The following is an 18,781-nucleotide window of genomic DNA, read 5'->3' as shown; positions in this document are numbered from 1 at the left end:
CGAACTATTATGGCTTTGGCGGTATGTAAGAATAAAATTATTATTATTATTATTATTATTATTATTATTATCGGTCCCACCCTGACTTATCCGGACTGCTCTCTTACATCCCAGTTGTCCAGGAATAGAGCGGAATTGTACTAGAACGAAAGATTAGGTTTTTACCTTTGCTAATCTTTCTTGTAAATCCACACTCTATTCCTGGAACCTGCCCTGGGAATTGCTGATTTGGTTAGCTGGGCAGCCAGGGACGCTAGGGGTACCTGGAACTGAAAATTATTATTCTTGCATACTTGGGAACCATTTCTGCAATTCTTGCCATCCAGAGGGCATAATCTATTATTAAATACATTAGAATAGTATTCCGTGGGATCCAAGATGGCCGCGGTTGTGGTCTGCTGAACGCCGTCGGCAAGCCTACCTCCTAAAAACTTACTTCTCTGGCGTTGGTGCGGCAGAGTTTTTGCTATGCCGAAGAGAAGGGGAAAGGGAGCTTCTTCGGCCTCACGGCGTCCCGGAATAGCCTCCTCCGGTAATATTGAGGAGTTGCTGCGGCGGATGCAGGGCGTCATCGGAGCGTCGGTATCGCCCCCGGCTGAGACGCTTCCTGATGACAGACTGGAAGAGTCTCCTCGGGCTCACGAGATCACATTGAGCCCCGACGCACGAATCCCTCCTCCCAACCCTCGAGCCGCTAGTTCCCCGGGAGTGGGGAGGCAGCCGGAAGTCGGCTTGGGCCCCCTCCCAGAGGCTGTGGGGAACGGCGAGAAGAACATCAACCCAGGCTCACAGGGATCGCAGTTGAGCCTGAGTGCACACGAGGAGATTTCCATCTCAGAATCAACCCCGACACAGGAGATACGGAGAGGAGAAGGTCCCTCAGCTGGTGAGCCTAACTTATCACTATTAAACTTGCAGACATTTAACATAGTGAAACCCCAAGAAGTTACATTGGAGGCTTTGTGGGATCTGATTGCTAATTTAACTAAGACAGTAAATACTAATCATCTTCAAATAGAGGGAAAAATAAAAATTCAAGAGAAAGAAGTTTCTCAGATAAAACAAGACTTGGGAGAATCCAAATTAGATATTCAAAGTATTAAAGATCAACTTAAATCTTCCAAATTGCTTCAGGACACTCTAATTAAGGATAATATAAATTTAAGAAGAAAGATAGAGACATTTGAAAATTTCTCCAGGAATAATAACTTAAGATTGATTAATTTTCCACGGATCTCGACAGTGACTCCAAGAGAAATGTTAAAAAGGTATATGCTGGAGATACTGGAAGTATCGGAAGATTTAATGCCTCCTTTCACCCAGGTCTATTATCTACCTAATAAAACTCAAGATATTCAAGAAGAAAAAATTCAGGGACCAATTGATGTATCAGCTTTGCTTGAATTATCTGATAAAGAAGTTGCTACACCTGCTACATTGATTGTGACCTTGGCTATTACGATGGATAAGAATTGGCTTCTGAGATTATTCTTTAAAAATAAAGAGAAAAAGTTTCTTGATCTAAAAATACAGATGTTCCCAGATTTGGCAAGAGATACACAAAGACGTAGAAAGGAGTTTCTAATATTAAAACCTGGTGTTTTGGCTCTAGGGGGAACTTTTTATCTTCGTCATCCCTGCAAGTGTATAGTTCACTATAATTCCCAGAAATATGTTTTCTTTGAGCCAAACCAGCTAACGGCCTTTCTCTCCTTGTCCCGCCTGGAGAAGGGGTAAGAATGAGGGCTTCAATAAATTAGACGCCTGAATATCAGTTTACCATGTACAGCTTATCTTTAATGAAATAAGTTTCTTTTAGTTCTGTTCAATATACATCATGGATCATAATTGTGGACTTGAGAGATTATACAAAAAAAAATTTTTATTTTCTATGTAAATTTATGAGGTTTATTTCTTTGTTCATTTGATGTAATCACTTTCTGTACAAGATTTCATCTTGAATTGTAAATTTGAAATTTATAAATAAATAATTAAAAAAAAAAAAAAAAAAAAGAATAGTATTCCGTGGCAGCTTTTCAAGTGTATTAGCTGAAGGGGGTATGAGGCATCTGTAGTTGGGGGGATTGTTAAGATAGGGGGGGTGGAGGAGGGGTTGTAGTATGGTGGAGCTAGTGGAGGGGAGGGAGAGGGAATATGTACAGTGTTGATATGTTGTTTCAGTTGACAGACATTTGAAACTGTAATCTTTTCTTTTTTTTTTTTTCTTGTATACATTATGTATGTGATGACTTAATAAACAGAATTGAACATAAATAATAATTCAGACAGCAGTGAACTTCGTGGTAAGCCATGACAATGTTTCTAATCATAGTATTATCTAAAACTGTCACTCTTGTAGAAAAGACTCAAACCACTTAACAATAACCTCTTCTGTCTCTGTTCCTTCCCACACCCATCCAGCTTCTCCCCTCTTCCTTGCCATTCCTTTCCTGTGTTACATCCTACCATTTCTTGTGTTACATCCTACCATTAGGCATCCTTGGGCGTTTTGCCAGGCTCACTTAATGGTAGCTATGTCTCTGGCAGCGTTACTTGTTCTCCTTTTTTTTGTTGAAGGCAGCAGCCAATGGATAGGGAGTCCATATATGAGGATTCAGCAGTTTTGCTTGTCCTTGGAGAAAATGAAGTTACCTGTAGCAGGTCTTCTCTGAAGACAGCAGGACTTAGACTCCTCACAACCCTCCCACTTCTCCAAGGAGTTGCATTCTTCTAGCTTTAAATGAACTAAGGAGATCCCATGTGACAGGCAGGAACAGTCATGCATGCACAGTAAGCCCGCTTAGTGACTTCTAGAAAAGTTGCTTCCCACACCAGGCTCCATTGGTAATGTCAAACATCTGTGAGAATTTAAGTTCCATTGTTGAATACTTACTACAGGTAAGTAACTTTATCTTGCACCATAAGATCCATCAAACATATATCAAAGTTTGATGCCTGGTTTTTATTTTCTATTTTAGGATCTTAAATACAGCACTCTTTGAGAGTTGGGCACTAATTGGACCTTACCCATCCTGGTGGTTATTTAATGGCTTGCTACTGATCTTGCAAGTCTTGCATGTCATCTGGTCTTATCTAATCATTCGCATTGCTTATAAAGCCCTGGCTAGGGGAAAGGTAAGAATGGTGCTATTTTTATTGCCGGATTTAGATAAATAGAAGGTCTGCTTTTTTGCTGTCACATGTCACATTTAGGGCATTTTACTATCAGTAAGCCATTTATTAATCAGGTGGAGGGAAGCTTAGCTTGAAAAATAAAAGCAATTGTTTTTTTCTAGAAGTACAGTATTTTCCTATATAAATCTTCCCAATTCCATGAAGTTAAACATTGTGTGTGACCTAGCCTGCAAATGAAGCTTTTCTAATGCATGAGATACTACTTTATCTCATGGGGAGATATCACCCAGAATAGTGATAGTCTCCCCATATAGACAAATCAACTGTGTGCAAGTTACTGCTGTTAAAATTTTATAGTGACCTCATTCCTTTTCTGGAAATAGTTGTGTTAGCAAAAGGTCACAAACTGTCTTGCATATAGTAGCATGTGGTTATTCAGATCCAGCTAGATCAGTGGTCTCAAACTTGTGGCCCTCCAGATCTCAGAAGTGCCTTCTGCCGCTGATCATTGGTGCCAGCGTCAGTTGACTTCCTGCCTTCTGCCCCGATCGCCAGCGTCAGCCGACTTCCTTCCTTCTCCATGGATATGCAACATTTGCTTTCTCTTCCTGCCTTATGCCGCCAGTGCCGGCATCAACTGACTTCCTGCCTTCTGCCCCGATTGCTGGCGCCGGTGTCAGCTGACTTCCTGCCTTCTCCATGGATGTGCAACATTTGCTTTTGAAAGGTAACTTTGGGCAGCCACAAAACTTAGAGACTTGAAGAAAGAACAGATGTTTATTCAGCATATGCGGATCCCTGAGCCCAAAGCTGGCTTCAGAAGTCCAGAAACCAGGAAGTTACAGAAATATTTATACATTCTTCTGGCTATACAACTGAATTCTAGAAAAAACTTTTCACGTGTTACTTTTCTTAACAATCATTGGTCCTAAGCTCACACTAGCAGGTCACTTATCTAAGCCCTGCAGTCTTTCTGTTATATGTCGTTTATGCTGAGATAGCCATAAGAAGCTAGAATGCCCAAGCTAAAACACCCAGTGCAGGCAGGCTAGAACATGAGATAAGTTAGGTCTGCAGCTAAACATAATTCAGCATTTTATTAAAGAGAAAACTTAGTTCAACACTTAGAAAACCAGTCCCAGACTCCTTCAGTTCCCCCTTTCAGGCTAGTCGAATGAAGGAGAAAGGAGATGAGCCTGATAAAGTTCAAGAAGGAGGAAGGTCAGGATCAGTTGTAGGGACTGGTCGATACTTGGGAAGCGCAAGGGCCATAGCAGCAGTGGAATGGTCAACAGCAGAGTCAACAGTTCGGTGGAACAGCTTTATGGCTATGGGGACCAAACAGGGTAGGCAGCAAAGGAGCAGAGAAGACAGGGTGGCAACCAGCAAGAGATGGTCTTTATTGCTGAACCAGAGGGCAACCAGGAGCCGAAGGTGCCAGAGAGCCAGTCTGCAGTAAGGCTAAGCCAGATCTGGACAGGAACATGAGCCAACTTGGTGATACGATCCACAACTTTCTCAATCACTTTACCATCATCATCAAGTTCAAGGCAGCAGTTGGAGAGGTTAAATTTGCCACAGGCACCACCTTCTGCCGCCAGCAAGTAGTCTAGAGCTAGGCAGTTCTGATAGATAGCACTGCGCATTTTAGCATTTGCCTTGCTAATAGTAGCCAATGCACGAGCTGTTTCATTGGTAATGAGTTCAAGAACAGCCTGCAAGCAAATGATGCGGTTAAGCATATAAATAGGGGTCTGATAACCATAGCAGCCATCTTCAGCCCAAGTAGCAGGTCCATAAGCAGCGATGATCCGTTCTGCAGGACAGTCATCTCCTCATTCACCTATTTTAAGGGAATTAGTGGCAGTAGACCGCTTTTGGTGACCCCTGTTGTCGAATACAGGGGCTCCCAGGTGTTCACCAGCGGTAACAGGAAGAAGCTGGGGCAGATCAAGCCAAGTACACATGTACCAGTCCAGTTAGCAGGCAACCAAGAGTAGGCAAACAGATCACAGAGCCAAAATCGACCATCAGGACCTGACCATCATTCATAGGAAGTCTCATTAAGCAGTGTCTGAAGGGTGCTGAAGACAGTGGGAAGCAACAATGGAGGTTCGCAAGGCCCATCGTGAAGGTCGTGGACCTGACGTAAAAGTGAGGCTCTGTGAAGTCAGGTTTAACATGTACAGCTGCTTTGCCTCCCATGGCCACTGTTCTACCATACCAGTCCCTCCTCATACAAAACAATTGCTAACATTAAGAGTCTGGCCTATAGTTTCAGCAAACTGTATAAACAGATTTCTAGGGATTACAGGAATATCAGTATCTACTTTCATAATTTCATAAAACTGGAGAAACATCACAGAGTGATGGACAGGAGCACATGGGCGGGATACAATACGGACATATACAACAGTACCTGGGTCTCACCTTTTACCATCAATATACAATGCCATGCGGCTTCTGGACTTGGACATTGGCATTCCAGTTATGTGGGTCAGTGATAGTGAAAACCATGGGATTGCAGTAGCCTGTAGTACACAAGGGACCGGAGCTAGGACCTAAAGTAAGTGAGGCAGAGGGGGTATAAGGGGATATTTGTGTGGGTTATTCCTATAAAGGACAGGCTCTACCATTAGTGAAAGTTTCCTCATAGGGGCATTTCTTAAAGGCATCAGGTTATACAGACATGTATACTTAGCACATTTGGTATAATAACGCTGTCAATCTAGGGAGCCACACAAAACTGTATTAGGGGTAGTACCATGACCTTGAGCAACATCAAATAACACATGCATTAAAATACAAAGATACCGGGCGAGTGGGGTGTACAATAAGAGTCTGGTTGATAAGTGGACCCTCAACATTATCAATGCAGATTTTTGCCCACTTTTAAACTTCATCACCATGATGTTTGACACTTTCTGTACTTAACTCCATCATGCAAACAAACATCAGGCAAAGGAGCTAGGGGCACTTAAGTACAATAGGAAAGAACTACAGAAAAAAAGCATAAGACAGTGAGGGCAACACAAATATCAGATATATATAAGACAAAAGGCGCCTACAATGCTAACATAAGAAGCTCATTTTTCTTTCAGGCACAACTTAGAAAACTTCAAACAGTTATACTCAAGACACTTGCTAAAGACAGTGGTGAACCACAGGCAGTCAATTAAACTCAAACACTTGTAAAGAATTATATTCAGAACACCTGCTAAGTACAGTGGTAAATATTCAGAACTTTTTGAGGTCTTAGAAAGCTTCAGCTGAAGATCTGTGTTGTAGTGGAACCAAGTTTCATGTCCAGACACCTTGACAACTGTAAGAGAAGAAATTAGGACAGTAAAAGGACCTATCCATCTAGGTTTCAGGGGGTCTGACTTCCAAGTTTTAGCCATACTGTATTTCCAGGGACATACCCATGGACTTGTGTAGCTACCGGTAGTGGGGCCCTTTCCAGGACCCATTGATGGAGCTCTTGAAGGGCTTTAGGTAAGGATTGGATCTGACTCTGGAAGATATCTGATCCCAGAGTAGCAAAAGAACCAGGGTCTGGGTTCATGATGGGCGATAGGCGGCCAAACATGAGCTGAAACGAGGACAGTCCAGTGTGTTTTGACAGGGTACACCTGATATGAAAAAGAACAGAAGGCAACAAGATAGGCCAGGGCAGATTGGTTTTTCAATTCGTTTGATGAGAAGGGTCTTAAGGGTTCTGTTCATCCTTTCAGCTCTGGGGATGGTAAGCAGCATATAATTTCCATTCAATTTGGAGGGCCTGAGCAGTTTGTTGTATGACATCAGCAATGAAGACGAGGCCGTTGTCGCTGCCTATGGAAACGGGGAGACCGAAGCACGGAATTATATCATTCAGGAGGTGTTTGGTTACTTCCCTGGCGCATTCAGTGCGAGTAGGGAAGGCTTCGACCCATCTAGTCAGGGTGTCTGAAGACTAGGAGGTGACTGAGGGAACGGAAAGTGGGCATGTGGGTAAAATCTACAGATAGGACCTGCATCGAATGTGTTCCAATGGGTTGGTGTCCAAGAGGTGGCAGTCGTCTGATTGGGGAATTTGTTCTAGAACCAACAACACATTGTCGGACTATATTCCGGACTAGCTGATCAAGGTGATTGATAAAGAAATGTCTCTTGAGAGTCATTTTCATAGCTGGTTCTCCAGAGTGCGCCAGATCATGGCATCTTTTGACAATCGTGAGGGCCAGATGTTGAGGAATGAATATGAGGGTACCCGCTGTGCTCACGTTTGAAGTATCAGTGTGTGGGTCTGGATTGTCACTTGAATTGGCGCATATTTGTATCCATCCCCCCTTTCAGGACAGACTGGCCTGAAAGAGTGCGGACCCAAGTCTGTTCCTGAGAAGTGTACTGGGATGTAAGGGTGTCCAGAAAAGGAATGATGGTGTACAGAGGAACCGAAGGTGGGGGGCCGAGGCTGGCAGCTCGGGCTGTGCGGTCGGCAAGGGCATTGCCGCGTGAGACGAGATCAGTGACACGATGATGGGCTCGACAGTGCATAACCGCAACACGGGAGGGCAATTTGACGGCCTCGAGGAGGTCAAGAATGAGGGGAACATGTTGGATCAGGTGGCCGGAGGCTGTAACGAAACCTCAATGTTTCCAGATGGCCCTATGGGAATGCAAGGTAAGGACAGCATATTTGGAGTAAGTGTATATGTTGCAAGACTGAGAGGCAGAGTGGCACAGGGCAGAAGGGAGGGCATACAGCTCAGCTTCTTGGGTAGAATTACCAGAGAGCAGGGGGCCCATGAGTAAAGGGGAAGTGGCAGAGACTACTGCATAACTAGCGATATGGGCATCAAAAGGGGTGACAGACGAACTGCCATCTGTAAAAAGAGTGAGATCAGGGTCCCGGAGTGGGATATCAGTGAGACCAGGACAGGAAGAATAGTCAACAGTGTCAAGGCAGTTGTGCGCGACCGGCTGGGAGGAAACGGAAAGGAGAGTGGAGGGGTCAAGGAGGGAAGAGACAACAAGAGAGACCTGAGGGTTTTTGCAAAGAAGGGCTTGGTATTTAAGGAGGCAGTTGTTCGTGAGCCATAGGGAGCCTTTATGCTCTAGAAGAGAGGTCACACAGTGCGGAACAAAGAGGTTAATAAGCTGACCGAAAGTGAGTTTGTTAGCATGCTGTAAAAGATCTGAGACAGCAGCAATTGCCCAAAGGCAGGGAGGCCACCAGGCAGCAACAGGATCCAAATGTTGAGAGAGATAGGCAATGGGCCTACGCCAGGAGCCAAGGAACTGGGTAAGGACCCCGGCTGCGATACCGGATTTTTCATGAACAAAGAGCTGGAAAGGTTTGAAGGGGTCAGGAAGGCCGAGGGCAGGAGCCCGAGTCAGAAGTTTTGCAGGCAGCGGATAGCCCGATCTTGGAGTTGGGTCCAGAGAAAAGGGGCTGAGTCCGCGCCTTTGGTGGAATCATACAGAGGGCGGGCAATGGTAGAAAAATTAGGAATCCAGATGTGACAGTATCCTGCAATACTGAGGAAGGTGCGCAGAGCCTTGTGTTTATCAGGGACAGGGAGACTACAGACGGCCTGGACCTGGGTGTGAGGAAGGGACCGAGTACCCTGGGAGATTTGAAAGCCAAGGTAGGTGACACAAGAAAGGCATATTTGGAATCAGTGTAAATATGGCCACAGGAAAATTTAAAAGGCAAACCCACTATCTAAAAGACTCAAGTAAAACTGTCTACTAGCACATAAGAATTGTTCTCAATCCCTATTCTGTATCAGGTTCCTACCCCATAGAGCTGACTTGTAAAAATTAAGTAAAATTCAGTTCTGGGTCCACCCACTAAGCAGTGTAGTCTGACAGAAACGCGCTCTAAAGCAGCAGTCCCTTCACTATCATCTGACTGGCAAAAATATTTACTTCCATACAAAAGCATTCCTAAAAATTACATTCTTATACTAAGCTTACATGATTTATAAAAGAAATACAAAAACAAAGATTGGAATATACAGTAAAACTTTGGATTGCAAATAACTTGGTTTGCAAGTGTTCTGCAAGACAAGCAAAACATTTTATTAAATTTTAACTTGATATACTAGCAACGTCTTGCAATACAAGCACATACAGTATACGGGCATCACATTATCACAACTGAGCCAATGGATCCTCTCTCTATGATGCTGCAGGAGTGCAGTGACTGTTCCAAACAAGTGAGGTCTTGCAATACAAGTATGTATATTTTTGTATTAAAGTTTTGGGTTGTAGAACAAATCGTCTGAGTTTCCATTATTTCCTATGGGGAAACTCGCCTTGATACACGAGTGCCCTGGACTACAAGCATGCTTCTGGAACAAATTATGCTCGCAAACCAAGGTTTTACTGTACTCACAAAAGATAATCCATATACACAACTTTAAACCTTTTTGTTACAATCTACATGAGTCTCTGCTATTAAATTCGTATCCCTGTGGTAAAAGTGAAGCAGCAGGAGAGACTTACTCCCCCTCCCTTCAGAATTTCACAGAGGAGAGAGAGATGCTTAAAGGTGAAAGAGATCAAATTACAGATGTAGTACTTTTCAGAATTTTTTTAGGTTTAAAAGATAAATTCACACACATTGTCACTCATGAGATCCCATCACACCACTTACATAACAAAATCGGCTATTACCCTGAACCAGATTTGCAAACCCTGATTTACCATGTATTTCAATGTACAGAAAAGATGGGCACTTAACCTCCACTTTTGTTAGGTCAAGTGTAATTAAAAGTTGATTAATCACCTAATCAGTCATTCAGGGCATTACACAATTCTAAAAGTACTTTATAAAACAAACATGGAGAACAAAAATTCATATTGGATATACAGAACTCATAAGGTACCCGGGATAGAAATACAAAGGATGGGGATTTTGAATGTCATGCACACACAAAAAACCCACACATACATGCAGATAAACGGTCCGTGCAAAAAGCAATCTCTGTACTTTCGTACAATTTTCTTCCTTTACAAATACAGAATAATAGAAATATAGCCAGTTCTAATCAATTCCCTGACTCCTGAAATGTTCAACCTACACCGTTTTTTTTTTTTTTTTTTTTAAGGATGCATCCGAATCATGCTGAGCCCTGTAAATGCAAACAGCTTACGTTTATTGTCTAACTTCTGATCTACAGATTAGTTCAGTTTTGTTTCCCAAACAGACACAGTTCCTAGAATCCCTCCCCGCTGTTTCAATGATAGATCAAGTCATTTACTAAAGCAACGGAAAAGAAACAGGAGAGGAATGATCAATTCCTCCACTTACCAGTTTGGTGGCCAACCCCAGACAGATACTGCACTTTAACCCAGAACTCGATTAATCAGTTGAGCCGGCCAGAGCCACGAGGTCTACAAATTCCAAGAGGAATCCAGCCAGCTTAGCAGACAGGTCGGTTCTCAGACCAGACACAAGTGACCAGTCGAGTAGCCGGTGGTCAATAGACCTTCAAGTCCCTGTTCAGAAGCGCCAAATGAAAGGTCACTTTGGGCAGCCACAAAACTTAGAGACTTGAAGAAAGCACAGATGTTTATTCAGCATATGCGGACCCCATGTCCAGCAGTACTCCTTCCCTCCTCCCCCTGTCCAGCAGTACCCCTTCTCCCTTCCCTCCTCCCACTGTCCAGCAATACCTCTCCTTTCTTTAGCCTAGTGGCAGCTCACTATGTACTATTAACTTAGTCACACAGCTGCCACTAGCATTAGTTTAGATTTAGCCGCAGTTTCATCAGGCAGCCGTGGAGCCTTTGCTAGGCCGGCCCACTTCGATGATGTGAGGCGGGCGGCCTAGTAAAAACCCCGAGGCAGCCTGATGAAACTGAGGCTAAATCTAAACTAATGCTAGTGGCAGCTGTGTGACTAAGTTAAAAGTACATAGTGAGCTGCCACTAGGCTAAAGAAAGGAGAGATATTGCTGGACAGGGAGAGGAGGGAAGGGAGAAGGGGTACTGCTGGACAGGGGGAGGAGGGAAGGAGTACTGCTGGACATGCGGGGGAGGTAAAAGGAAGGGAGAAGAGGTGCTGCTGGACAGGGGAGAAGGGGTACTGCTGGGCAAGGGGGGGGAGGAAGGAAGGGGTACTGCTGGACAGGGGGAGGTGAAAGGAAAGAAGAAGAGGAGCTGCTGGACCTGACAGAAAGGGAGGGAAAGGAAAGGTGCTACATTCTGGAGGAGAGGGTGAGACTGTGCATGGGGAGAGAGCATGTTGGGTTGGGGTGTGTGAAAGAGGGATGCCACTTGAGGAGGAAAGATGGATGCCACTCGAGGAAAGAGGCAAGGACAGAGAAAGAAAGCATGCAGGAGGCAGAAAGTGTTGGAATCATGGAGAGGGCGAGATTGATGGGGAGGACAGAAAGGAGGGAAGGAAAAATGTTACACTGGGGGAAGGGCAGAGAGTGAAAAGTTGGACTCATGGAGGGAGAAAGAGAGAGAAAGATGTTAGTTGGGGGGAATGAAAGAGGACCAGAGGAGCAGCATGCAGGAGGAAGAGAGAAAAAAATGTTGAACTGGTGGAAAGGAGTGAGAAATGTTGGACTGGGAGGGGGGGCCAGAAAGGAGGAAGGGAAAGAGAAATGTTACACTGGGGGGGGGGGGAGGAGAGAGAAGGTAAGACATGGAAAAGTAGATTTTGAGAAGAAAGCAGAAAAATGGAAAAATTGAATGTTAAGTTAATGCCAAAAATGGATGCAAAGTAGAAAGTGAAGACGGAGAAAAACAGTCAATAGGCAAAAAGGCCCTGGAAACATAGCTAAAAGCACATAAAAATAGTCAACAGACAACAAAGGTAGGGAAAATGATTTTATTTTCAATATAGTGATTGAAATGTGTCAGTTTTGAGAAAGGAAAGATGTTAAACTTAAACTGTGAGGGCTGCAGAAAAAAATAGTTAATGTCTTATTAAAGAAATGACATTTTTGTATGAGGTAAAATTCTTTATAGTTTATAAATCTTTCCTTTAACAGTTAAAGGAAAGATTTATAAACTATAAAGAGTTTTACCTCATGCAAAATTGTCATTTCTTTAATAAGACATTAACTATTTTTTCTATGGCCCTCCAAGTATCTACAAATCCAAAATGTGGCCCTGCAAAGGGTTTGAGTTTGAGACCACTGAGCTAGATGCTGTGAATGATGCCATATGTGAAAGCTACCAGATTTTATCTTGGAAGTTTTGAAAACAATTGATTAAATTTCTTATTTTATGTAGAGAGAATACTTCTAGCTTTTAAAAACATTTTTATAATGATGCTTGTAAAGCTGTGTTGTAATGTGGAGAGATAAGTGATGGAACTTTGCTCTTTGCTTTTCCTGTACTTGGTGCTAACCAGTGGTGACAGGAAGCCACAGCAGAGGGAGAGCATGAGGTCCCACTGTAAGGGGTGGGCAGGGAGACCTCAGCATGGCTATTGTAGAAATGGTCCATAGTTGAGTGTCATTTGGCAGCTGCTCATAAGACAAGTCTCTACCTCTTGCTCTTCTTTGTTGCTGCACCTCGAAATGTACATTTTGCTCTTCTACTTGCTTTTCTCTCCTGACCAGGTGACCTAGCCAGGGAAGGACTAGATGCCTTAGCACTCCTCACTTCACTCTTTTCTCACTCCTTTTCTCTGTGCCAGGTTGGAACTGGGAAATTTCATCCTTTGCATGTAAGTTTAATCTATGCTTTTGCCTGTATAGTCTTTGACATATTGTCTCTTGTTCTTCCTCACCTCCATTCCTTTCCATGAGGCACATGTGTCACTCGTGTCGTTTCCCTTCTTATGCTACATTTTCCTTTTTAATTTCCCTTTCCTTTCATCAGTCTTCCTCCTGTTTCGCAACATTTGTTTTTCTGATTGAGCCTTTATTTACTCTTGCTTTTATTAAAGATATGTGAATGTGTAATAAGTCTTGAAATTATTTTTACTCTGCAACTTCTCAGATCAGCCCACACTGATATATTTGCTTGCTTCTTTTTATAGTGCTGTCACATGGAAGTGAGTGGTTTGAGAAGTTTGTGCTGTACTTTCTTGACTAATGTAACCCCAAACTGCAGTATGTTAAACTGAGTATGTGCAAGAGTACCAACATTAGCGGCTGCAGCATGCTGCAGATTGCTCACTGCTCAGGATTCAGGCAGCAAGCCTGAGGCTTGGAACATAAGACTAGCCGTACTGGGTCAGACCAGTGGCCCAGTATCCTGCTTCCAACAGTGGGCAATCCAGGTCACAAGTACCTGGCAGAAATCCAAATAGCAACATTCCATGCTGCCAATCCCAGGGCAAGCAGTGACTTCCCCCATGTCTGTCTCAATAGCAGACTATTAACTTTTCCACCAGGAACTTGTCCAAGCCTTCTTTTTAAACCCACATCCTCAGGCAATGAGTTCCAGAGCTCAGTTATTCTTTGGTGAAAAAAAATTTCCTCTTACTTGTTTTAAAAGCATTTCTGTAACTTCACTGAGTGTTCCCTGACCTTAGTACTTTTTGAAACCGTGAAACATCAATTCACTTTTACCCATTTTATACCACTCAGAATTTTGTAGACCTCAATCATATCCCACTTCAACAGTCTCTCTTCCAAGCTGAAAAGACCTAACCTTTTTCGCCTTTCCTCATATGAGAGGAGTTGGGCATCCCTGCCAGCAAAGGAGGAGAGAGTAGATCTGAGAGGATGGTGTATAGCCTGAGAACACTGTGAACCAAAAATGTTTGGATCCCTTTTGATTATAGGCTATACATATTCATCAGAGTGAAAAGGTGACACTAGCATTAAATTAAAACAAAGTTAAAGCAGCTATTAAAATAAGCAAATTATGTTTAGCTTACATAATTCTAGTTATTATCACAGTCAGCAAAAAGGTTGCCATATATTTGGCCCATATACTTATCACCTAACGCACATTCTACCACCATAAATACATTTTAAAAAGTAGATGATGTCTGTAGGTGTGCACATGTATTTTTACCACTCAGTGGTTGATGTAACATGCACCACACAGGCTGTGCATGTGCAGTAACTAAAGTATTGATTAGCACAACAGGTGCTGAAGAGGCAAATACAGCCTGTGGCACCAAGATATTCAAGGGGCCGTCAGGTGGGGAGCTTGGGCTCCACTTTGTGTAGTGCAAGGATGAGTGTCTGTCATAGCTTACAGAAGACACTAAGAAGCCCTGCAGGGTTCTGCAGTGTGAAAGCCAAAATACCATACTCCTAAGAGATGGGAAAGTAGAAACGGGATTGAAGAACTGGTGTATCAGGAAAGAGACTGAGAGAATGAAAGCCATGGCATGCATACGCCCTTTTTTTCTCTTTATCACATGCAAACTTTGCCCAAGGAGCAAAGGTACATTGTTTGGATTTTTTCATCCATATTTGATCTTTTCTGCTAGCAAGGCTGGCCCTCCTACTAGATCAGGCTTTCACACTTTATTTTTTTAAATCAGGGGGCATATAATGGAAGTGACAGGCATGCAAATCTGCTCCATGCATTTTCATTAGGGCTATCCTGAAAACTCGATTGGCTTGGGGGGTCCTCCAGGACAGGGTTGGGAACCACTGCTCAAAGTCTTCATGCCACAATCAGGGTGGATGACAGAAGTAAGTTGGTGGTGACATTAGCTCTGGAAGAAGGAGGGGGCATAGGGGGATGCCTAGAAGGTGATAGAAAAAAAGAGAGGTATGTACACCAGGTGAAAAGGAAAAAAATGGACTTTTTTTTTGGGGGGGAGACGTATGGTTGAAGGTTCACGTAGGGCATCAGATATCTCTGGACCATCCCTATGTACTAGTAAATAAATAAATGATGCATGAGACTGACAAAAGTTATGAAAACATTTAGCATAGCTGATTTAGTTCTGTGGATTTTAGTGACTATTTTCCTCTACACTGAGTTTAAGAAGCAAGTAGATAAAGTGATTAGTAAAATTCATTGTTAGTTTCCCTGCCTGAACTGTAGATACATAGAAGTATGACTCAGCTGGATAATTTTTTCTGAGAAGTGAGAGAGGTCACTTTGAGTAGCAGTTAAATGAACTAGTCACTGCTAAATTTGACTCTTAAATTTTTGGTGGTGAAGTTTTTAAACCAATTTAAAAAACTTTTGGTCTCATTAAACTGACTTTTTTTTTTTTTAGAACCGGATGTCAAATTTACATTTGTCTTCATCCAAGGTTATTTCTGGCATTGTCAGTAGTGAATGTAGGTAAAACGTGAATATCAATGCAAACAGAAAAACACCTAAAATACAAACTTAAAATAGCATTGTTGTATGCATTTTATTTGGCATTATATACTGCCTTTCTTGACTTGCTAACAAAAACAGTTCACAAAATTAAAGGGAAAATCATTTCATAATATAAAATTTAAAAAAGAAAATAAGTAAGATGACAACTTTTAACCCTGGTTTTTTTTAATCTTATGACATGTATGTACTTCGCTGATTGTTCAGTTTCTTATGGTGTAAACCGCGTAGAACTCTTGGGTAATGGTGGTATAGAAGAATAAATTTATTATTATTAAAGGCAAAGAAAAAGATCTAGGGAAAATCTAAAATTATTTCTAGAGATATTTCTCCCCCAGATAGCCAAGCTAATTGGAGTCAACCCAACTGCCAAATGTGTAAGAGAAAAAGGAGTGTGTAAAGGGCAGTCTTCAATCTGGGAAGCGAGCTCTCAAAACACAGGAAGAGTAGGAGGATGTTCTAAAATGAGAGGCCGATATAAGAGAATGTACTTTAGTTCTGAGTGGGGGAGAGTGTGGTGCAGTGGTTTAAAGCTACACCCTGAAGTTTTGGGTTCAAAACCACACTGCTCCTTGTGATCCTGAGCAAGTCACTTAATCCCCCCATTGCTCAAGGTACATGATGAGATTGTGAGCCTGCCAGGACAGACAGAGAAAAATGCTTGAGTACCTGAATAAATTAATGTAAACTGTTCTGAGCTCCCCTGGGAGAACGGTATAGAAAATTAAAATTAAATTAAATAAAAACTGGAACCATGAATATTACATAGAATGGGCAGAGATGCAAGGAAATGAGTAAAACTAGGTAGAGGGGGGGGTTAAAAAAATTAAAACCTGGATTCTAAAATTAATCAGGAGTCAATGATGGCATATCAAAAGGAGCATGATCAAACATTTTAGCATTAGTTTGTATGGCTCATGCATACAATGATTATTTGAGAAAGCAGGGAAGATGGGCATCATCCCCCTCATTCTATAACAGATTGCTTACATTTAAGTGCCCTTTGCATACTTTTATAGAATATTGCCATTCACATGGACAAGCGAACACTTGCACATGTAAATGATAGCAGAGCACCTAACTGCTGTTGCATAATTGCACACTAAAATGGTTTGTCAGAAGGGAGAGGAATGGGCGGAGCATAGGTGGGGCAGACTTTTTTTACACAGGTTATGTGCAAAATACTGCATAAATGCCAGCCATAGACTTTGCAGAAGTGCAAGCACTTACATTTAGGTATGTTGGTGACAGTTTTATATGCTAGAATTTATTTATTTAAAGCATTTATAATGTATTTTTATTAAAAACTTTATATACCGCGTATATAACCAAAAAAGGATCAAAGTGGTTTACAATTTATAATTCAAAACAATTATGAAAAGAACTCCATTCAAAATAGAAAAGGAAAGAAAATTTTAAAAAATACATGATATTCTATAACAATCAAATTATCAATAATAGAACTTAATACAAACTAAAAAATTTTATTAAAAATAAATAAATGAATACAGACTGCAGTCCCAAACTCATTTCTTCAATTTAAAAAAGCCAATTGAAAGAAATGTGCTTTTAGATGTCTTTTAAAACCAATAGGAGGAAAAAAATTTTCACTCAGCTCTGGAACATGTTGGCAGAGGATGTGATAAGAGCAGATAGCATAGCTGGTTTTAAGGAAGGTTTGGGCAAGTTCCTGGAGGAAAAGTCCATAGTTTGTTATTGAGAAAGACATGGGGGAAGCCATTGCTTGCCCTGGATTGGTAGCATGGAATATTGCTACACCTTGGGTTTTAGCCAGGTACTAGGGACCTGGATTGGCCACCGTGAGAATGGGCTACTGGGCTTGATGGACCATTGGTCTGACCCAGTAAGGCTATTCTTATGTTCTTTTCTCAATTCTATAGCAAGCTGTTCATAACCGTGGAACTAAATAAAAGAATGCACAATCTCTAATTTAGGCAAGATGGGCCTTTGAGATAAGGGGGACAGCTACCCTATTATCATTCAAAGATCATAAGAAACGCCTCGGCGAATAAAATAACACCAAATTAGAAAGATATAATGGTTGTAGCTCAAATAATGCTCTATGTGCCAACATCAAGATCTTGAATTTAATCCTAAATTCCATTGGCAACCAATGGAATTTCAGATACAAAGGTGTCACATGATCACGAATATATGCATAACCTAACAGACGAATCGCAGCATTTTGTACTGTTTGTAGGCGTTTCAGTTGTCCTGTTCCTATACCTGCATATACTAAATTGCCATAGTCTAACTTAGGTAGTACAAAAGCATGAATTAGCGTATGTAATGATTTCTCATCCAAAAATCTCAAATAGCTCTAAGCTGTCTTAATGCCCCAAAACCTTTGGCTACCACGGATGAGACCTGTTCCTCAAAATTCAAGTGACAATCAATTATGATCCTCAAATACTTGAAACTATTTACTAATTTTATACTATAGTTATATAATAAGAAATCTAATTGCGGTGTTGCCTTATCTCCTGAGATACAACATGCTACTGTTTTTGACATATTTAAAACCAATTTATGTTCACTCAACCATTCTTCTATTCTTTCTAAACCATCTAAGAGAGGACCTAGATCGGGGGTCGGCAACCTGCGGCTCCAGAGCCGCATGCGGCTCTTTTCCACCTTTGCTGCGGCTCCGGTAGTGTGTCACGCAGGCATGCAGTTACAAGTCCGGCGTCGCGGCGGGAAATAGCCATGCTGAGCAGTGAGCTCAGCACACACAGATGAAAGCCTTGCTTGCTGATTGGTCCGGCGGCCCCGCCCCGCCGTGCCGCCGGACCAATCAGCAAGCAAGGCTTTCATCTGTGTAGTGCTGAGCTCACTGCTCAGCATGGCTATTTCCCGCCGCGACGCTGGAGTTGTAAGGTGCACGCTGAAAAAGAAATCCTGGCCGGGGTTGGTGTCATGCTCCGGAGATCTACAGCCTTCCTATCTCCCTCTCCCTTCTACCTGCTTCCGGCCACATCCCCTGCTCCGCGGCTCTCTTCGGCAACTCAGCAGCAGCGATCGACACAAGCTTCTGACGTCGGGGCCTACCCTCTGCGAGTCCCGCTTGTTTCAACTTCCTTTTTCCACAAAGGCGGGACTCGTAGAGGGAAGGCCTCGATGTCGGCAGCTTGTCTTGATCACCGCTGCTGACGAGTTGCTGAAGAGAGCCGCGGAGCAGGGGGGTGTTGCCAGGTGCAGGTAGAAGGGAGAGGGCCAGATGCAGGACTCGTGGGTGAGGGAGGAGAAGAGAGAGAGAAAGAGAGAGGGGAGGGAAACAAAAGGAAATATTTCATACTGGGCTGGGCCGGAGTGGAGGGAGGGTGGAAAGATTCTAGCTACAGGGTGCATTAACAAAGGAAAAGGGGGGAAA

At 42.6% G+C, this 18,781-nt stretch overlaps 1 protein-coding gene across 5 annotated transcripts in view; it reads left to right on the top strand.

Annotated features, from left to right (window-relative positions):
* Window positions 1-18,781, top strand: part of CERS5 (ceramide synthase 5) — a 245,043-nt gene that overhangs the window by 172,760 nt on the left and 53,502 nt on the right. For 3 of the 5 annotated variants that reach the window (XM_033939155.1, XM_033939150.1, XM_033939152.1), the window contains 2 exons: window positions 2,979-3,135; window positions 12,785-12,814. In XM_033939155.1, coding sequence (XP_033795046.1) covers window positions 2,979-3,135; window positions 12,785-12,814 — 187 coding nt within the window. Of the gene's footprint in view, window positions 1-2,978; window positions 3,136-12,707; window positions 12,815-18,781 lie in introns of those variants that run through there. The other 2 variants (XM_033939154.1, XM_033939151.1) reach the window with 2 other exon arrangements.

This window comes from Geotrypetes seraphini, chromosome 3, assembly GCF_902459505.1.
Source record: "Geotrypetes seraphini chromosome 3, aGeoSer1.1, whole genome shotgun sequence".
NCBI classification, from domain to species: domain Eukaryota; kingdom Metazoa; phylum Chordata; class Amphibia; order Gymnophiona; family Dermophiidae; genus Geotrypetes; species Geotrypetes seraphini.
The sequence above is the reverse complement of the archived record's forward strand: the minus strand, read 5'-3'. Positions and strand labels throughout refer to the sequence as shown.